The sequence below is a fragment of the Psammomys obesus genome, unplaced genomic scaffold (assembly GCF_907164565.1).
Source record: "Psammomys obesus unplaced genomic scaffold, mPsaObe1.curated_primary_1811, whole genome shotgun sequence".
In the NCBI taxonomy this organism is placed as follows: Eukaryota; Metazoa; Chordata; class Mammalia; order Rodentia; family Muridae; genus Psammomys; species Psammomys obesus.
In genome coordinates, this window is record NW_026596040.1 from 34,533,852 (window position 1) to 34,555,815 (window position 21,964).

At 49.2% G+C, this 21,964-nt stretch overlaps 1 protein-coding gene across 5 annotated transcripts in view; it reads right to left on the minus strand.

Annotated features, from left to right (window-relative positions):
* Window positions 1-534: 534 nt before the first annotated feature.
* Window positions 535-21,964, minus strand: part of Mapk4 (mitogen-activated protein kinase 4) — a 124,735-nt gene continuing 103,305 nt past the window's right edge. For all 5 annotated transcript variants that reach the window (XM_055622888.1, XM_055622887.1, XM_055622885.1 and 2 more), the window contains 4 exons: window positions 11,157-11,301; window positions 7,217-7,378; window positions 5,628-5,829; window positions 535-3,063 (listed from right to left, as the gene is read on the minus strand). In XM_055622888.1, the coding sequence (XP_055478863.1) occupies window positions 2,367-3,063; window positions 5,628-5,829; window positions 7,217-7,378; window positions 11,157-11,301 (1,206 nt within the window). In that variant the 3' untranslated portion in view covers window positions 535-2,366. The remainder of the gene's footprint in view (window positions 3,064-5,627; window positions 5,830-7,216; window positions 7,379-11,156; window positions 11,302-21,964) is intronic.

Below are 21,964 nucleotides of genomic sequence, written 5' to 3' on the forward strand. Positions count from 1 at the left end.
TGGCATAGGCCCATTTCAGTAGTAATGTGTTCTAACCAAAAAGTGTCTCTGAGTCATCGAACAGAAGCAAAAATATAAAACTCCATGGTCTATATTTGTTGAGTAATGAATGAAGCCAGGGCTTCACAATTCTCATCACAGGGATTACAGAGCAGTCAGCCTCAGCTGGAAGCAACCTCAGGTACCTGTGAGGGGTGTGGCTCAGGTGGCTATTTGGGATAGGTTTGTTTTTTGCCATCTCATGATGTTGAGAGGTTCTATGACAATAAAGATCAGCCCCGTTCCTTAGAGAGTTGGAGTTGACACCAAGATAGCAGAAATCTATCTATCAAGATAGCCTCAGGAGCTAATTTTGGAGTCACTGCCTGATTGAACGTGTATAGAAGATGGGGTGAACCCCATCTTCACCCCTGTAAACAGTAACTTTCACAGTGCAGGGAGAAGCCAATGAGGCTCTCATGCATTAACCATGGTAAAAGATTGGGTCAGGTAAGATGTCAATTAATGTGACAACTCATGATGAATCTATGTTCCAATAAAAGTTTATTTGGCTCATCCAGATCAAGTTTAATAATATTTAACAGATTCTTTGAAGAACATGAATAATTATAACAGTTCTCCGGGAACTCCTGGTCAGTCAGCAGCATGTCCCTTTACTCAAAAAGTAAAGCTTCCCTCTGAGGACAAATGGCACATAAGGAGTGCTGTGCATTGCATTTTCTTAAAGGAAAAAAAAAAAAGTAAAATCTAAACACTTTATATATTTACATATTTTCCATTTAAAAACTGGTCAGCGTGATTGTTTTAAAATATGTTTCTAATGCATTGTAGGTTCAATATATAAATCATAGTTAGCTAGATTTAAGGTGCTGCGATGTGAGGGTGAACACAGCGCAAGGAGATCTCTCAACAGACCAGTTAGACTTCCTGTGGGTATCTTTGGGATGTTGGCAGGGGTAGGGGGTGGATAGACACCAGTGGCAGAGTGTTCAGGAACAGACTGGGGACTGTTTGTGTCATCTCCCGTCCCCTATGCTTCTGGAGAGGGCTCTGGGCTCCAAGTTCATCTTAACCTAATCTATGAGGGCAAGGTTACTTTGAATCCCTTTGTCTTGAGTTTTCCACATTGACAGCTGGCTCTTCAGGACACTTGAGGTTGGCACCCTATTTTGAACACCTAGTTTTTCTCCCTGGGTTTCCTGCCAGCAAGGTTGCTAGCTCTCAGGTCATTCCTCCAGGGCCCACTCTTGGCTAGGACTAAATGGATGCGCATGATCAAGGGCAACATTAGTTAAGTATGGTGGAGCCTCTGTGGAATCTTCCCTCCTAACTCATTTGCTTCTATGGAAAGCACCTTATTGCTTTTCCTACAAATGAGCACTCTGTGCCAAGAACATTCGGGCCCCAAGTAGGCTTGGAGAGGAGCTGTGTGCATGTGGGTGGGGTGGGTGGGATGCTGGGGGTTGGACAAGAGGGAGTCTTGGAATTGCTGTCTTCAAACTCACCCGCGTATGACATCCACTGGGGAACGGGGGCTGTGTTATGTTGAGTCAGGAAAGTGCATAGGGCATGCAGGAGGCGGTTGTATGCACAGGCCTGGGAAATGACTAAACCTACCCACAGTCCCCAACTGCAGACTGTGCTGTCGGGGGCAAATACAGGGAGGCGGTAGGTGAGCATTTAAGCACTTTGCGGAGTCATAGAAATCTGGTGACTAGGAGAAAGAAGCTGGTTCTGTTTCCAGTTTCAGGATACAGGAAACATTGTTCTAAATTAAAGGAAAGGATGGGGAAGATGGTAAGGAACAGTGAGAAGCACTCAGGACCAAGTTTTCTGACCAAAAAGCCAGAGTGACCCCAGCAGAGGAAGACATTACACTGTGGTCAGACACTGGTCCAGGGGGCAGGAGCCGGGGATTCAGACTACACTGACATTCACTAGGCCTGTGGTCCTAAGTCATCACAGCATCTCTGGGCCCAGAGGTCCATTGGAGACTAGGTGGGTCGCATGGCTTGGAGACTATGTCTGTAAGCTCTTTCTGCCCCCTTAACCCTGGTAGGGCTGTAGACTGCTGTCCGAGATCCCTTCTTCCCTGCACACTGTCGCTTAGAAAACACACGCCTTCCCTTCGAGGGGAAAGTGATAGCTCCCAGCCAGGCTCTGTTCAAACCCGCTCCCGGAGGTTAAAGGCTAGTTATTAAGGCAGTTTAAGAAACGGACATTCCTCTTGCTCCCTGGATCCTCGTGCGTTCTGCTAATCCCAACGCAGCAGAGCGGGGCTGAAGGAGTGGTAGCGGGGCAAGGAAGTGGTCCAGCTTCCTGGGTGGCGTCTTGCTCCTGGAGTTCTCCTGCACCCCTTTCTGTGCTCACCACCTTTCTTTGGAGAAGGCTTCTGTCTGCACGAGGTCGCCAGGGTGCTCGGAGATGCACGCACCATTCAGGTCACCCAGTTTGTTCTCTGGTAGGTCCTCAGGCTTGGTGCAGAGCTTTAGAGCACGCGAGATGAATACGTCTAAGTCGAACTGAGGACTGGCTCCTCCATCGATGGGTGTCGGGTGTCCCGGGGGCGAGGCAGAGAGACGGGGTTCTGGGGCATCAGGGGGAGGGCTGGCGCGCTCAGGGCCACTTTGCGTGCTCTTGACCCACTGCGCAATCTCCAGGAAGAGGCTGGCCGGCTCATCCTCACAGGACACCGGGTCTGCGGGTACCGCGGCCTTGGGTGGCCCGGTGGCCGCCTGCTTCCAGTGCGACAGGTCCAGGATGAGCTTGGGCTCGGAGTAGTGGTGGGGCTTGTTGTCACGCCACAGCAGCTTATCTAGGTAGGACGGAGACCCCACCTTGTAGTCGCAGGAGCGCCCGTAGTCAGCCTCGAAGGCGCGCTCCATGGACGAGTGGGACTGCTCCAGGAAGCGCTCGGAGCTGCTCTGAGAGTCCTTGCGTGGGTCCACCTGAACGTCCTCGGCCAGCGGGGCAGAGCCAGCGCGAGGGTCGCGCTGCACCTCGCTCGCGTCCTGGCACCTGTCAGGCCGCCACTCCAGGTCTGACGACAGACTCACAGGATACCTGCAAGGACGCAAATGGAGGCACCGTGGATGAATGGGGAGCCAAACTGCCTGACCACTCATTATTCCTCCTAGTCCCTAAAGTGCAGGTACGCTGACCCTTCCAGGTCGGAAGGTGACGGTGCAGGTGAACGCGAGCCTCAATGGCGCAGTAGGGGACTGATCCTTGAGTTTGGCCTTTAATAATCAACATCGTTCTTGAGCACTCACTGTGTGCAGGCATTACACGATAGACTAGAGGACGAAAGAACACAACCACCATCCTTACGAAACTTTCTAATAGGTTCGCCTGCATCACTCATAAAATAACACCGGGTCTTGTTAAACTGCAGATCTGGACCCTGCAGCTCTGTGTGTGTGTGTTGGGGGGGGGGGGGCGCTGGGTTTCTGCATTTTTAGCAGGCTCCCTGTTGCTGCTGATAATCCTTGGACCCCACTCTGAGTGGCAAACCCAGGTGCTTCCTAATCCTGGCTCAGATTTGAATCACAGAGGAGGATTAAAAATAAGTGCCAGGTAGCCCTGGCTGCCCACCACCAATTTTCTGGTTTAGCAGCTCTGGATGGTCCTGCCTGGGCATGTTTCTGAGACTTCTCCCAGGGGTTCTAAGATGTAGCCAGGCCTGTTGACTCTGCCAGGATGGATTTGGACAGGTACCTTGTAGCACTCTGCCTCCAAACAGAGCAGACGGGGCCTGCAGAAAGATCACAGACCCCATCGAGGGAGGCCAAAGAGCCTGGAATTCTGCCCTCTGCTGACTGCCCTGTAGCCAAGGAGACTGTTACCAGATAGCCAAGAGCAAAGGAAGGGCAGATGGGCAGGCAGGAGGCTGGCTGTCAGCTCTGGCTGAACCCCTTTCTTATGCCAGGTGCTCGGGTTGGGAGCACAGACAAGGTGGTAGCTCCTGGCCAGCTGCTCCCTCAGCCGGAGCTCACACAGGACAATTAGACCTGCAAGGCCAGGCAGCTGCAGCCCATAGAATACGGGGTACTCTAATGCTGGTTGGAGTAGGGGAAAGGCTGGAGCTGCCCACCTCCCAGGGACACTATTCACGAAGGCATGGCTCTCAGAGTTCAGTACCGATCTTCCCCCAACAACCCCCACCAATGCCCTTGAAATTGCAGGGGTTTCTAGGAAGAAGAGCTGGGAAGCATCAGCAATTGTCTGCTTCACCCCAAATGCTGGCCATGTATTATCTACTACCTTTGCAGGGGACTTAGTTTACCACCAGAGCCTTAAAGATAAGAAAATTAGCATGCCACAAAGGTGAATGTCACCGCAGCACTGACATGGACTTCCTCCCCCCGTCCTTTGTGCAGGTGTGATGGGGAAGCCCAGAAGCAGGAGTGTCCAGCTTGCTATTGCCCTGGACTGACCAGCAGTGACCTCAGGTACCCTGCTAGAGTCTTCCCTGGTGCGGATCCAACACTCTGTGCCCTGAATTCCATGGCATGGAAGTGGGCCGGGCACAAGTCTAAGAACTACAGTCTAGGGCAGCCCCAGCATGAGGCTGGCAGAAGAGCCTATTAATCTCCATTTGCTGACAACGAGAAGCTAGCAAGCCTGCCCCAAATAACAGTGCCCTACCCCCTTTCTGCACCCCCTCAGTTTGAAACCTATCATCTGTCAAATGACTAAAAAATATTGCCTATCTGTCACTTATGTAACAAGCTGTCACATTCCCATGGCAGTAGGGCTCCCAGTTAGCCCCCTTGGAGCTGGAGCAGCTAAGCACCCCCTCCATTGCTCGTTCTAAACTGAACAGCACTGGTGCTGCCTCCAGACAAGAGCAGATGGTGGGGCCCCGGGGCCCTGGGGCCCTGAGAAAGCCAGGACAGGAAAGGATCTATGAGCTCAGGACTATCCCCGCAGCAATAGTTTAAACAAACAAACAAAACACAAAACAAAACAAAACAAGAACCTACTTTTCTTCAGTACTGACCCTTGTCAAGGATCCCGAAGCCAAGTGAAGCTTAACAGCAAAGCTCTTAGTCTCATGGATGCTGATACAATTTGGGGATGGCCCCACCCGGGTTTGCTGTGGAACACAATGCCAATGTCTTAACCTTTCTAAGCTGTGGCTTCCTCATGGACACTGACAATCACACAGCCTCCTTTAAGGGCACTCACAGGAGGTGTGAATGATGTGCAAAATGAGAAATGTTTTGTGACAAGGAGTTTGTGCTTGGCGGTTCATATTTGGCCTTCCAAGGGCAAAATCTTGACTGAAAATGTAGCTCGGCAGCAGAGCGATTACTCTAGGAGAAAATTCCAGCCCGTCGTTCACAAAATACTACAGCTGGCACTCAGTGTCACTTGCCCCTGTGGTCAGTGGTTTTAGGTGTCAAGAAAAGCTGGACAGAGTGGAAGTCCCTGACTCATGTGGGAAGTGCCTAATAGGGGGCTACACATGGGCAATGTTTGGGGACAAGAGAGAAGCAGGAAACGAAAAGTGCCCAATGCAATATACAACACGAGAGAAGGAGATCATGGAGGATCAGTGGGAAAAGGGAAGTGAGAGAATATGGCAGCATGGCTCAGGACGATAGCTAGCCTTGGACACAAACCTGTCCCAGTTAGAGAGCTGGCTCTGGCTGGCAGCCATCAGCACGATGTCGTCGATCTCGTCTTCAATGCGGAAGGGGTGCTGTGAGGTGGGCTCATCCTCGGGGCAGGAGTAAGGGCTCATGTAGGGGTGCTGTAGCCCCATCTCAGCTGTTAAGCGGTCCATGGGGTTAAAGGTCAGGATCTTCTCCAGAAAGTCAATGGCTGTAGGGAGCAAAGGCAGTCATAGAGGTCACGTGCTGCTCCTGTCAAGCTGAGAGAGGAATGGGGTGGGCAAAAAAGTCCAGAATTCCTAGAGCTAAGGCAGCGCCTCTGTTTCCCCACCTTTCTCTGGGGGAAGAGGGCTGCATGCTAAGCTGGCAGCCTGTCAGAGTGCCTGAGTGACCTTTGTAGAGCAAATCTACCGTATTGGCCCAGGCCACTTGCCATGAGATGTTTATGTGACAGAAGGCTACACTTCAAGACCAATAAGAAATACATCTTACTCAAGCCATTGGGGTCTTGGATCTCTCTTCAAATTGGCTGAGGTTGTATCCCACCTACACTCAAGGCCCACTGGAGAAGTAGCACATGTAACCTATGAAATGACTCCTTTGCACCACAGGGTTTGCTGAGCTCATGTTACTTAACTGTTACAGCCACCCCATTATGGTCTGGATTGGACATGAAGGCTCCATGTCCAGACCAGTGATATTCAGAGAAAGGCCTATTAGACTGGAGGGCTCTGACCTCACCCGTGGACCCACTCATCAGTGTGTTCATCAGTGAATAAACTATCAGAGGAGACGGTGAGGTCAGATTGGTGGAAGTGGGTCCCGGGGGGTGTATTCTTCAGGGGTGTGTCCCATAGATGGCCAATTGCTCATGCTCTTGTCTGCATAGCCCTTCTGCCATAATGCTCTGATTCCCACAGGCCCAGAAACAAAGGGCCAAGTGACTGAAATTTGGAAACTGTAGGCCAAATGAGCCTTTCCTCCTTTCTGTCTCTCGTGCATTTTGTCACAGTCAGAGAAAGCTGATTGATATATGTTCTAAAGCATTACCACGCCTATTTTACAGGTAGATGGTGTGTTCAAGATGACACAGCTAGTCACTGGGAACTGGGAACTGAGCATCAGTCCAGCCCTGAATGCACACATTCTCTGTACTACCTTCAGGGGAGAGGAAACAGTAAGGCAGGCAGACGGGGAGTGGAGCCTGCTGGCCCGCTACTGACTGCCTCAGGAGTTGCCATGTGGCTGGGAATCTGCACTCTTGAGAGTGCACAGGCTGACTGTCCCTCATCCAGAGTGTTTGCCAACTGAATCTTCTTTTGAATGTCAGATATTTTCTGATCTTTAAAATATTTATATACTCCTTCCTGGGTGTGAACCCCTAATACCCAAAACTAAACACCTACGTGTTCTAAACTGTGAAACTTCTTAAGCTTGTAGCTAGAAAAGCTTCTATTGCCAGGGGTGCTTGATGTCTGAATCCTAGACAGCGTTCTCGTCTATGGATGGAGGCCCACCTGCCCCTGTGCCACAAAGTAAAGCCAGAACCCAGCCTCTTGGGATGGTGGCCCCCCAACCCCCCCTGTAGGCTCAGGTACCTTCACTGTTGAGATCAGGGAGCAGCTTGCGCAGTGGCCTCTTCACTTCCCAGGTGCTGCTAACGAAGGATGGCATCACCCTGAGCAACTCCTCCTTGTCCTCCTCCCGGACCACAGGGATGGTCTCCAGGATGAGCTGCATCTGCTCCAGCTCATGAGCCCCTGGGGAGGTAAATGCCACACGGGTGGGTAAGCCGGTTCCCTGCACAGCTGCCACAGATGAGGCTGCTCCAGAGGAGCTCCAGCTGGCTAGAGAGGACACCAGGGGGCAGCATGGAGCACAAGGCTCTGGCGGAGGGACTCAACCCCTTACTGGAGGTGTGGCCACTGCAGAGTGCTTGCTATCTCTGGGGTTGGCTTTGTTAAGTGAAAAAGGCAAGGATTTCTTATGGGCGAACGTGAAAAGTCCCTCAGGGGCTGGGAGACTGTGGACTTTTGTGATATAGGGCTTGCCTGGATGACACAGGCCAATGGGGGAAGGCCTTGTGGTCAATAGCCCTGCTTTGGACCTGAGTTCTCTGCTTCCTGTCCACCACAGTGATGTTAACCAGCTGTTCAACAAGTTGCCAGTGCTACTGACCCGGCCACTTCAGCTACCAAGCCTTGTCCTGTAGTGAGTGACACTATAAGCCAACACAAACTTCTGCTTCCTTAAGGTGCTTCTGTCAAGCATACTGTCACATTGACGAGGGAAGTAACTCATCCAGGCCTGTATCTAGTTCTGCCTGAGGCACATCTGTTCTGCTAGTGGCCTGGAATCCCAGGAGCAGGTTCTCATGTGGACTGAGTCAGGGGACGCTAAGGCTATGGCTTGGCACACTCTTTACTAGGCTCGGGAAGGAAACAATTGTAAAGAAAGGGTGAGCCATCTCTGTAGGGTTCCAAAGAGGAGGATCCCACCCAGAAAATTCTCAGGAGCAAGAGCATAGGGAATAGTAGGTGGATTTTAGACACAGTGAGGAAGGTGGGTTCTCGCAGCTCTGAAGGAGAGGTGGTAGGGCCGGACAGAGCCTTGCATTCACTCCTCTGTTCACTCATCCATCAGTGGTTATGAGCTGGCACTGTGGAGGCCAGAATGAGAACGGCTCCCATAGGCTCTCAAGTTTGAATGCTTAGTCACCAAGGAGTGACACTGTTTGGAATGACTAGGAGGTGTGGCCTTGTTGGAGGAAGTGTGTTCCTAGGGGTTGGCTCTGAGGTTTCAAAAGCCTACACTAGCCCCAGTGTCTCTCTGCCTGTGGATCAGGATGTAAGGTTCTCGGTTACTGCTCCAGGGCCATGCCTGTCTGCTCCCTGCCATGGCGACCATGGACCCCCCCACTGAAACTGTAAACAAGCCCCCAATTTATGCTCTCTTTTATAAATTGCTGTGGCCATGGTGTCTTCACAGCAACAGAACGCTAAGACAGGTGCCATCTCTCTGCCAGGCTGACCCCTCAGTCATACCTGTCCTTCCTGGAAAGGCCGGCCTCCCTGGCCATCCACTTTCATGGAGAGCCAGCCCTTCTCTGGCTCCTGCAGAATCCCAGGCTTCCAGCAGCTGGTGGCTTAAGGAGTATCATGCCCTAGTGACTCCCCCCAAGCCCATCGAGCACTATTATAGTCAAGGACCCACAGCTTTGGGAATTCCTTTAAAGAGATGCCTTGGGCCTCTCCCTGTCCTAAGCTCAAAGCTAGGGGACACCAGAAGTGTCCCTTGTGGGCTATCCTCTCTGGATGAACACTTTAGATCATTCTCCAGGGGACCAGAAGGTCTAGGATAATCAAGTCTGATTGTCAGACACTGACACCTTGCTCTCTGGACCCTGACTCCTCTCCTCTGTGAGATAGTACACCAGGAATACACAGCTCTGAGCCTCGAGTCACCTCCTCAGCGAGGGCTGAGCTGGCAGGGAACTAGTCCTTCTCATTTGTGAGCTCCTGCTAGGGAGCAACTGTGTCATACCAGAGGAGCCAGTGGAGTTTCACAACTTATACAGTGGACAAAGGGCAGTCAGACAGCCCCAGAGGAGACCTGGCTGCCCGTCATCTCTCTTCCAACACCTTATAGAAAGAGGATGACTTCCGACACTTGGAATGACTGGTAAAAGGAACCCATTACGTTGACACAGCAGGGGTGCCAGCTCATGGCAAATGTGTGATAAACCTCATCTTCCACTGCTTTCTGGAGCTGGGGAACATGAATTTCTCAGAGAAGCCAGTGATATACATCCATGTGGAAGACTGAGACCCATTGGTGACAATGTCACCTGGGGGAGGCACATTCCCATTCTGAGTTTACGAAGGAGCCACTGAAAACTGGGAGCAGGGTGCTGCTGTTCTGAGCTCCTTCTTCTCTGCTGACGTGTCCTTGGGGTCAGAGACAACCTTACTAGCTGCTGCCTTTCCTATCTCCTTTGTAATGAAGTTCTGACTGTCACTGTCTACCTGAGCATATGGAGGTCAACTGTGCACTGCTTTGGTTATCCAACACTGCAGCCAGAGGGACCAGGGCTGGTTCAGAATCCTGAGAGTCAGCAAAAGCACCAATTTGTGAAAATGGGTGGGAATTAGGGAAGGGTGGGGGGATCTCAGACAGAGGAAACAGTAGACTGAGAAGCAGGTATGGAGACCTGGCCAGAGAGGGAGATAGAAGACATCAACCCAAGGCCCAGACTCAGGAGGAGCAGGGGACAGCAGCTGCTAGCCAGCATGACAGGATGAGAGTAAAATGGATTCTTCTGGAGTAAGGACAGTCAGGCCTGTGGTGTGGGTACAGCTTCCATGGCCACTATTCAGAGGCCACTGAGTTGTCAGTAGTTTAATGCACTGAGGAGTTCATAGCTGAAGCAGGAGGGGGTGAGTGCTACCTTGAGGAAGTAGCTTACTGTGGGCATGCATCTGAAGGGTATCTTCATTTCCCCAACATTGCCTTTCCACCGTGACATCTCTGCCTTGCCACAGGTCTGTCTAATTGCAGCCAGATGAACAGTGGCTGACACCCCTGAAACTGAGACCAAGTTGAGGTTTTAGGTGGTTTATAACAGGTATTTTGTCAGCAATGCAAAATGACAAAGAGAGATGAGCTAGAGGGGTGAGGAGAAGCTGGAGGAGAGGAAATGGAAACCACAGTGGCACCTCCAGGCAAGGAGCAGGAACAAGGATGAGGATGAAGTACCTTGTGAGAGCCAAGAGTGGATGACTGCCTGGGGCATTAGCAGAGCCGTAATGGAGGCCAGGGCACAAACGGAGTTTTCTAAACAGAAAAGGGTTTCTTTATTTTGTGTCAAGGTGAAGAAAATCTTGATAGATTAGGGAAGCAATGGGTTATTTGTTTGGGCTACAGGAGAGACAGTATCAGAGAGGGAGGGGGAAGAGGCTAAAATACTGAGCAGGTGTTTTCAGCACCGAATCTGAAGGCGTTGGAGTACAGGTGATTTAGCTCACTCAGGCTGTTAGAACAACATACCCTGGACCAAATGGCTCACAAGCAACAAACATTTGTTCCAGAGACTGAGATCAAGGCACTGGCAGATTCAGTGACTAGGGAAGGGCTTGTTCGTCATGAACGGGACATTCCTGCTATGTCCTCACACGGTGTCAGGGGTGAGGAGACGCTTTGGGAACTAATGCTTTGGGTTTAGGAGCACTAATCGCACAGACCATTTCCTCTAGGTCCCGTTTTTAAGTAGTACCACAACGAGGTGGCGGCTGCTTCAGACCAGAGCAAAACGCTTAGTTGATTGCAAAAGTCCTGTGCTCAGAAGGCTAATTTGAGCTTTTATTGTATTTTTGTGTGAAGATATTACTATGAAATACTACATTGATGAGAAGTAATCATAAAAAGCAAAAAAAAAAGTCATTTAAGCAAAAGGTAGGTATATTCTGGACTTAGTGAGTGTGTTGTACATGGTTTGAACACCACTGGGAAAGAAGCATGTGGTCTCAGTCAGCAACTTACCCGCGAAGAGCATTTTCCCCGTGAGCATCTCTGCGAGGATGCAGCCAGCTGCCCACATATCGATGGCTTTTGTGTAGTTGTTCGGGGACAGGAGCAGTCGTGGAGAGCGGTACCACTTTGTCACCAACCCTTCTGACAGATAACCCTAAAAGATAAAGTCCCCTACGTTATCAGTCAGAGATCTGCAGATGCTGCCCCTCCCCTCCTTCTTGGTTTCCCCTCCCAGAAAGGATTAGAGCTCCTTTCGGAATCCCTTCTCTCCTTGGTTCTTTTCTCTTGATCATAGCTGTGGGCCTAGGATTCTATGTGTGGGAGGGCAGGATTCAGGAAATCAATGTTTTGGAAGGAATGGTTTTCCATACCCCTGGATATAACCAAGTCTGCCCACATCGGTTAACAGGAGCCATGCTCAAGTTCATTGCTGCTATCAACTATCATAAAACATTGTTTTTGTCTAGTGGCTGACTCCGAGAAGTAGCCATAGATTTGAAAGTGAGCCAGTGGCATTTATACCGATGATGGGAATTAACACTGCCCCAAACCCAGGTGCCAGGTAGGCCCCTGCTGAGAACAAAAAAAGAGTTTCTTAACAGGTACAGGCAAATGATGCACCCACCAAGTAGCCGAGAGCCACAGGGCAGTCAGGGGTTCTGTAGGTCCAGGGAATCCTGGGTATCTACAGAGTCTTGAAGGATACTTTGATGATTTGGGTCACTGTATCATAATATGTAGTCTGGGGTGAAACTGGTCCTAATTTCACACAACAATGCTGTTTTATACACAGATAGGGCAATATATTCAGGCAACATAGAACTTGTCCTCCATGTAACTCAGAAACTGGGTCCAACAGTGAAGCCAGATCGCCTACATGGAATTCCCAGAATAGTTCATCACTGAAGGAAAAGCCCAGACCCATTTATAGGTAAAAGTAAGAACAAAGGTCCCATAGGAAATTCTGGGATTGTTCTTGGTATTTGCTGTTGCTCCCAGTTTTGCACTGAAAATTTTCTTTGTTCTGATATAAAGAGTATCACAGACTCAGGTTAAAGCAGATGAAAAATGAGAAAGCCCAATTACCCTGGTTGAGCAAAGACTTAAGAGCAGGCCCAACACCAGTGGGGAAAAAGTGGGGACTGAGCAATATGCTGGTGACATCATCGTCATTTGCAGATTTGGGGCTGTACTCCTGGCTCCTCCCTCCTCTCCCAGCCAGGCCACCGCTGCTAGAATCCTTCAGACCCAGGGCAGCTAACAACAGCTCTAATTTTCCTGCACCTTACTAGCTTGGAGCTGACCATAAAGACATTCTCGGATCTACCCTTGTCCACAATTGTCTATAAAAGGCGTCCCTCAACTTTGAGGGTTCCTGCTCCACAAATTAGAATGAGCAGACTGCAAGACCACACAGGTGTCTCACTCAGTCTGTGAGCATTTGATCTTTTTTTTTTTTTTTTTTCCTTCCTGGTCTGTTTGCCTTTCTACACAGCTGTGTACATTTCAGTCATGCTTATTGAATGAATTCTCCATGAAAACCCGAAGGTCTTGGAGACGGGGGCGGGGGTTCCCTTGAAGGTAGTGTGCCCAGAGAAGGCTTAGAAGTACCATATCTCCTTCAATATATCTCACTCTACTGCATTTCCTCATCTGTGTTCTCTAAAATTCAACCTGTAGATGTGTTTCCTTGAGTCCTGTGAACCACTCTTATTAAATGATCTAACCCAAGGAGGTGTCATGGGAACCCAGAGTGACAGCTGGCTGGTCAGGGGTTCCAGAGACTCGGGGTTCCAGGGGCTCGGCACTGGTGTCTAAAGTGGGGACATTCTGGTGGCACTGAGCCTTCCTCATGGGATCTGATGCTATCTCCAGCTAGATTAAACCGACTTTACAGATATTATACTGGCTAGCTTTATGTCAACTTGACAAAGGCTAGAATCATTTGAGAGACAGGAACCTCAATTGAGAAAATGCTGCAGGCAAGCCTGTAGGACATTTTCTTAATCAGTGATTAATGGGGGAGGGCCCAGCCCATTGTGGACGTGGCCATCCATTAGCTGGTGGTCCTGCATTCTATAAGAAAGCAGGCTGAGCAAGCCATGGAGAAGAAGCCAGTAAACAGCAGTCCTCCATGGCCTCTGCATTAGCTCCTGCCTCCAGGTGCCTGCTCTAAGTTCCTTTCCTGGATTCCTTTGATGAGGAAGGAACGATCATGTGGAAATGTAAGCCAAAGAAACCCTTTCCTCCCGAAGTTACTTTTGATCATGGTTTCATCACAGCACTGATAACTGTGAATAGGACAGACTCTAGCTGGTGGCCTCTTAAGAACAAGCTACCTGCTGGATCCTCACTCACAGGTTCTGGAGTCACGGAACTGGTCTTTTGGTAGTAATAGGAGGGTGAACAGCACATGTGTGCAGTACTCTCAGGGGTCACAGAAGGACATAAGATCCCCTGGAACTAGAGTTGCAGACGGTCGTGAGCCACCATGTGGGTGCTGGGAATTGAACCTGGATCTTCTGAAAGGGCAGTCATTTCTCCAGACTCCTTCTGTTAGTTTTGTCCAGCATGCCTCTATCCTCCTAACCTTGATATTTCACAGTTCAATTTCACGATCTCCAACAATTCCATCATGTCTCTCCATTTCTAGTTTCAAGCCCTGGCAACCATTGTTTTCTGTTCGCCTGGACTTTTGTACTTTTTAAAAAATTAACGTATTGATAAAGTCTCACTATGAAGCTTACTAGGAAGGTTGGCTCTGAAACCCTTTTTAATTTGTTAAATAAATATTTTATTTATATGTGCACAACTATTTGCCTACATATGTATTTATATGCACCAAGTGAGGGCCTGTTGCCTATGAAAACTAGAAGAAGGCATCAAATTTTCCAGAACCGGAATTCTAGACAGTTGTGAGGCACCTTGTGGGTGTTGGGAACCGAATCCCTGTCCTCTTAACCGCTGAACCATCTCTGCAGCTCCAGCCTCAAACTCTTGATGCTCCTGCCTCCTGAGTGTGGATGAAAAGCATGTACCACACACCCAGGCTCCTTCTGGTTTTACTTCGAATATGACACATATAAGTGGAACCAGTTTTTGGCCCTTTGAGCCTGACTTTCCTCACTTACCACATGTACAACAGTTTTCCATCATTCTTAAAATCCCAGGGACAAGCCAGAGTGTTTGTAGTAGTTCTTTACTTCAGGGCTTGGTTTTGTTTTCTGACTGGAGGGTGATACTTTCAGAGAACTAAAGCACCGTGCCTAGCTGGGACATGGTTTAAGAGATTTCACTTTCCCCAGATGAGCTGCCTTGTTGGGCCTCAGTGGAAGAGGATGCGCTTAATCCTGATGTGTCTTGATGTGCTGGGGTGGGTGGGTCTTCCCTTTTCTGAGAAGAAGGAGAGGGGAGAAGGGATAAGAAGATGGGGTTGGAAGGAGAGGAGGGAGGGGCTTTGATAGGGATACAAAGTGAATAAAAACAAAAAGACTTTTCACCGATAAGTCAATAAGCAATCTTGTATTGACTAGAATGTTCTGGAAGTAATCTCCCTTACCATAGAGTCTAATGCTGGAGAAAAGTGAGGACATAGGGCTTACTTCCCAAACACCTGCTCATTGGCAGGACAATTTTGGCCACAATTTTGAACCCATCTGTGATACAAGCTAAGTCAGCTCCTTACCTTTCACTGAAAACCAACAACACACTGGATCAGTGACAACTACAGTTATTTCCATATGGATGCTGGTCCCCAACATCTTTACATAAAATGATACATGAGGGTGTACTCCTGGGCATTGGGGGATTTGGACAGTCACCATGTCTTCTGCTGAGCCCCATAACAAGGAAAGGCCTGGGACAAACAGGAGGCTCCATTTCTGGGTCTAAGGGGTAGACACTGGGCAGGAATCCTGCCTGGATAAACCCTAGAAAGCTGATTGGTGGAAGCCTGGGGGGGGGGGGGCAGGGCGCATGACATCATACTGGTGATCTGAATCCAAAAGAGGAGTCTTTGTTGAGTGTGTTGAGTCTTTGTTGAAACACTCAGAACTTGCTAGAAAAAAAAAAAAAAAAAAAAAAAAAAAAAAAAAAAAAAAAGAATCCCACAAGTTCCTGGACATGGAACTTAATTCACCAGCAAGGTCATAAATGAGTGAGAGGAGGGTCTTCCGGCCTGCGGCCCCATCTGTACAAAGCCTGTCCTCAGGTCTCAGGGTTTTGGGGCAGCGTGTGTGTGCACTGACAGCTGGCAGAAGGGTGACAGGCACACTCACAGGGCACCAGTAGGTACTACCTGCAGGGCAGGGGTCACAGGCTGGGACCAAGCTGCAGTGAGACTGTGGAGCATCCCTGCCCTGAAAGGACAAGAAACCCACTCCCAGGCAGTCTCTCCTGCCTTCCTCTCGGTGTGCAGAAGTGAGGTTCCTTCGGATAGCCTCAGCTGTTGTTCTCCCATCCTTCTGCGGCCAAGGAGGACTCTGGAGGAACGATGGAGGAGCAGAGGTGGTCATCAGATAGGGCGTACGCTTCTGCGGCTGTTCCCACCAGGCCATTTGCTAACCTTCTTGAGAGTGTAGAACCCATAGAAGGTTTTGCTTTCTAACAGCTTCGAAGTGTTTGGGAAGTAATCTAGCAGCAGCTGCCCTCTACAGAGTGTAATTGCGGCCCGGCTGATCTAGACAGAGGTGTAATTAAAGCTCTGAGTGTTCCCTTCCCACGGGGAGCAGGGGGCAGCCCTCCCAGCTGCCTGTGTGAGAACTCAGAATAGCCTGGATCTGTATCGCTCCAGCCCCATGGGCTGTCACTGCTCCAGCAAGCTATACTGGGCAGGTGGGCGCCCGCCATGTCTCCCCAGCCCTAGCCTAACAGACCCTTTAATATCCATGTTGCCACTAAGTTCTTCCAGGTGGGCAGGACTACCTACCCCAGGAGAGAGAGAGAGAGAGAGAGAGAGAGAGAGAGAGAGAGAGAGAGAACAATTCTGCAGAGTCAGTTTTCTCCTTCCACTCAGGTGTCCATCCTGCACAGCGAGTACCTAGACTCACGGATCATCCTGTGGCCTCCTCTCCCCACCCTGCTTCCTTTAAACGTAGTTCTCTAGAAATAAAACCTGTAGACAGCTTCATACATGCATATATTGTTTTAGTCTCAATTCCCCTGTCACCCCATCACTCCTTCTTCTTCCCACGTCCCCTTCCTACTTGTTATTACTTTTTTATGACACACTGAGTTTAGTGAGGGTTGCTTGCATGCACAAGTGTTTGTTTACTGGAGCATGAACAATTTACACCACTGGAAAAAAAAAAAAAAGCCTCTCCTCTCTCCGAAACTATTAGCTGGAAACATGAGCCCTGTTTCCCTATTTGTGAATGCCCCAGGCCCTGTCTTGTGCAGATCTTATGCAGGTAACCACAGCTGCGGTGAGGGCCATGGCCATGTCCCATTCAGAAGACAGGACCTCATAGCACTCCTCCCCACCTGCGGGCTCCTACAGTCTTTTTGCCCCCTCCTTTGAAATGTTCCCTTAGCTCTGAAGGAAGTGAAATGGATTCACTCAGATAAATTCTTGTTGGTCTCTAATACTCTGGCCTGTCTAGGAACTGGTGACTGTCCTTGCTTACTGGCTAGGGAGGCTTCCCCAAGCCAGCAGTAGACAAATCTGCCTCAGAGGTTAATTTTTTGTTGTGGGTATTCACCAAAAGATCATTTAGAAGAGCAGAATGCTCTCAGAGGCCCCGCATAAGCAGAAGTACACAGCCTCCTTTTCCACAATCTACTCCTTCTGAAGATGTAACTCAGACTACTGTGCCATTACACATCGAAGCACGTTAGAACCCCTATTTAGAAAGGAGCCATGGCACACTGAAGAGACGTCATGTTTACCGCTGCACTGTTCACGATAGCCAAGAGGCCAGCCAAGATGGAACCAGTCTAGATGCCCGTCAACAGCCAAACTAAGAAAGAAGATGTGATATAATCAGCCATGAAGAATAAAATTAGGGTTGGAGACATGGCTCAGATGGTGAAGCGCTTGGCCCACAAACACAAGGACAGAAGTTCAATACCCAGAATCCACGTAAAAAAAATGGTGGTGCCACACAGTCGTATTTCCAGCACTGGGGATGCTGGAGACAGGAGGATCCCTGGGGCTCTCTGTGAAAGAGGAGAAGGCCTACACGGAGGGGAGAATAACCAGATACTGCATGTTTTCACTCAAATGTGGAACCTAGATTAAATATACTACAGATACACACACTCACGGGTAGCACAAAAACAGAGCCATTTGAGGTGAAGTAGGAGCCCAGGGAGGAGGAGGAGAGAGATGGGGAGGTCACGATTAGGAACTGGAGTGGGTGGCGTAGTGATTGAGCGCATGTACAGTCTCGCAGAGGACCCCAAGTTTGGTTCCTGGCACGCATGCCAGGCAGTTTACAATTAACTGGAACTTCAGCTACGGGGGATCTGACACCCTCATCTGGACTCTGGTCAACTGCCCTCACACACACGCATACCCTGCCCCAGACACATAATTAAGAATATATCTTTTTTTTTTTTAAATAATGCCATAATAAAACTCATTATTTTACATCCTAACTAAAATCACAAAGATTATATTAAGTCCCCCAGACTCCATTTGTCACTGAATTGTTACTTATTACTGTGACAGGAGGAAGAAAGGCTTTCTCTTGGTGCTTGACGAGGAAGGCATGGCAGCCAGAGTGGGTTGGTTTGAGCTCCTGGGAACACGCGCTGAGTGGTGGCTTCTTATGTGGCAGCCAGGAGAAGGCAGAGTGCTGGGGTGGAGGCAAAGTATCCTTTGCTAGCATTCTTTGTTTCTTGAGACAGGACCTCTCATTGAATTTGGAGGTAGGCTAGTCCCGAGATCCTCCTCTCTGCCCCTGTGGGGAGTGGAGTATGTCCTGAATCAATGTGTGCTGTTGGGATGGGCATAGCCATGTCAAGGACGCCTAGCCTCAGTCCCATGGGAAAATGGCAAAGCCTGCTTCAGGGCGAGGCTCAGAGGGATGACGGTGTCTTCTTTTGGTCCATGTATGGATGCTGACAGTGTGTGCAGAAAATTCCCACCACAGCTTTCTTCCCCTGCAGATGTTTGTGTCCTGAAGGCTGCTTCCCTATGGTGGTCAGCTAAACCTGCATCCTGGTCCAGCTGTATAGCATTAACCCTGTTCCCTTGTTATCTGTGTACACTACCCCCGCCTCTTTGCTCAGCAGTAACACCACTTCCCTGTTCTGCTAGTATAATGAACAAGCTGAGCTTCCAGATGCTACAGTTTCTCTATCAGATGGACCAGTCCACTGCAGCTATTTCTCTGTGTCCATATGTCTGTCATTTCTTCATTTCCTCACACCCCCTAGGCCCTGGAGCCTTGCTCGAACTTGGCAGTCCCCTTGGCCCCCAAAGGCTCTGGGTGACAAGCATACACGTGGTTATGCCAGAGCGCTGGGCTCTGAAATCAGATCTCCTTGCTTGTGGCTCTCAAACCTGCTACAGGTTGGAAGATTTTGAATTTTTACTTACTTACTTACTTACTTACTTACTTACTTACTTACTTACTTACTTACTTACTTACTTATTTATTTATTAGTCTTGCTCTTCAGGCCACCTGCCATATCAGTGACATGAGATTCTCCAGGGTGAGACTTAGATAGACATCGGTAATTCTAAGAGTCACCAGTGGATTCCAATGTGCAGTCGTATTTGAGAATGAGGATTCTTCTCACCTGCTCTTAGCTGGCAAGTGATCTCCCCTCCCCCCACTTCCTTTGGAGACAAGGTCTGTGGCCTTGAGCCTCCCAAGTGCTGGGGTTGTACACATGTGTTGGCACACATGCTGGCATTATACATATGTGTCCGTGGACCTGGGCGACAGAATAACATTTTAAAAGACAGTTTTTAGTTGTGGTAGGTTATACACCATCTCAACCATTTTTAGGTGTGCATTTTGGCGGCATCACAACATTCACAAAGTTGTCAGACCAGCATCCTCCATCTCTACCAGTGGCCCCCTTTGCTCTTCCCATCCCTGAGCTGACTCCCCCGGGGTCCTTCTATTAAGTGGAGCCACACAGGATAGGCCCCTCTGTGTGTGCTTCCCCAGGCTCTTAAAGGAATGACAATGGGGGCTCTGGGTTGGGCTGCTTTCTCGAAAGCACTTTATGGTAATGTGGTTGCCTTTGAATTCAACTAGAGTTTACTGACACAGATAACAGCTCTGGGCCTCTTCTTCATACCACCCAAATGAAGAATTCTGAATCCTATACCAGTTCAAAGGCAGGACCAAGTGTTTTGTTTGTTTGTTATATTAGAATAAGCATCTCTAGTCTTGCCACCCTGTGAAGCCAATGCTGGGACATTTAGACTCATGAGCGGGGGGGGGGGGGTGTTCGAAAGTTTAGTTTGGATTTTCTAGCCTCAGTTTCCCCACTTCCTTGTGCTGCTGGAGTTTTCCAGGTTTTCTCTGTTTGCATCCTGTGACTTAACATTGGTCAACAGCTCTTGTGCCTTGCCCTTCCCTTTTTTCTTTCTTGAGGCAGGTCTTGCAATGTTGCCCAGGCTGGCCTGCGACTTTACATCACGCTGGCTCACACACCCACCAGCTGAGCCCTCTTCAATAGGCCTCTCTTAACAGAGGAGCCCTGCCAGACCACGGCGATGGATTTTTAATGAGCCAGTTTTCCAGAAAAATGTCTCTCTTTAGGAAGGTGCAGTAACTGCCAGGCCATAAATAGACATTTGTCTCACTGACTTTCGAGGGGAAATCCATGGAGCAGCGGCTCTAAACCCGCAATAGGTTGGAAGCACCTGGGGAGTTAAAGAAAAAAGAAATCCTGATGTTCAAGCCACCTGCCACATCAGTGACATCAGAACTTCTGGGGTGAGAGCGAAGCATCAATAATGGTTAAGAGTCCCCCATGGACTCCAACATGCAGTTAGTTATATTTGAGAAGCGGGGTCTCGCTTAGAGATTTGGAGTTCACTGGCTTTGGGAAGGTAAGCAGCAAGTTCATAGTCCTAATTAGTGCAGCTTTCTATTTTCAGCTCCACTCAGGATGAAACAAGTCCCCAAGCAGCTACAGAGGCTCTCTGCACACAGCTGATCCTGGGAAGATAACTAGAAAATAATTCATCAAACGATAGGATTGATTGAGAACTTCGGGTTTGCCAGGCACGGTGCCCAGGGTCGCTTTCTTATTAGTGCATTTAATTATCAAAATGACCCAAGAGAGTCAAGGGAGCTGAATGATATGGCCAAGGTCAAATTCAGCAATAATTTGTAGAATGGAGACATGAGGCCACCAGGGAACACAGAGTCTCTGTAATAGGAGTATGCATTTTAGTAGGAAAGACAGCTGAGCAGACAAATGTATGTGTATGTCCATAGAGATAAGTGTGGGGATGGAAAAACAAAACAAAACAGCATAAGGAGATGGGTGAGTGGTCCAGGACAGTAGCTGGACAAGAGATCAGTTTATCCTGGAATTGCATGGGAGAACACCAGATCACCTGACCTCCGAGCAGCAGGTCTCGCCTCTCTGTCTTCCCCTCACCCAAAGAAGGCAGCAAGCTTCCTCTTCCCCTCCCAACTGCAAGTCTTCCTCTCAGGCCTCCATTTACAGGCAGTGCTTAGTGTCTGGGAACATCTCAGGAGGGAGGAGGGAAGTGACATTGAGCCCCTGCCCTGCACAAAGGATGTGACAGCAACAGCAGCAGCAGCAGCCAGAGCTCACTTCCTGAGGATCTCTACCTTTCAGGAGGCTGAGGCAGGAGGATAAAGCTAGTATAGGTTACATAAGTGTGATCTGTATCATCGTCATCTCTGTACCTATCATCTATTTACCTATCAGTCCTCACTTTTTTCACTTATATCTGTGAAAATTACTGTAGATTCCTTTATCTGACCTTGCTGACGGTTGATAGACCTTGGTGTTCCACTGCTCAGTTCCACGGTTCTTTGGTTGTCAGTTCTACTGTAGGGGAAGGTAGACATTTCCTGTTTTAACTCTGCCTCTCCAGTGCAGCCTACACAGTGTCCATGCTTACTTAACCTTCCTTGAATGAATGGGATATAAATGGTAAGCCAAAGGAACGATAGCTATGCCCAAGATTGCCTGTTTGAAATTCTTGCTTAATGATATGCCCAGACCAAAGGGAATGCCAGGAATTGATCACCAGTTAAAGGGGAGTTAGCTGTTCAGAAGTCAAAAACACAGGCAGTCTCTGTTCAAGTCCAGACCCTGAAATGTAGGCTGTGTAGGGTATTGCTGTAGATTCCCATTTCATTGGGATGTGGCACAGCGGTGTGCTGGTACTATGGTGTGCTAGGTGAGACTGCTGGGCTGCTGAGCTTGTCTTCAGCCAACTGTGCTGTGAGATCCTGGGCTTTACCAGACACCATGCCCCTTCCCCAACTCAGAAAGTCAGAAAACATTAATCCTAAAGCACGTGAGTACTCTTGAGTAACAGTGATGACAGTCTGGCAGGTGCTGATTTCGTGCTGGGTACCACTCTCAGCTCCTCCTGTTCCCTTTCATCCATTCCTCAGTGTTGCCCTTACTCTGCAGGAGAGGTAGGGGAGGCCATGGGTCAAAGTCACAGTAGCGACACAAGTCTCACTGTCTGTAACCATAGTGCTGGGGTCAGGGCAGAAACAGAATGATTCCCAGAGCTTGCTGGCCAGCCAGTGTAGCTAATCAGTGAGCTCCAGGTTCAGTCAGAGTTCCTGCCTCAAGAAAGGAAGAGAGAGAGAGAGAGAGAGAGAGAGAGAGAGAGAGAGGTCCAATGCAACAGAGGA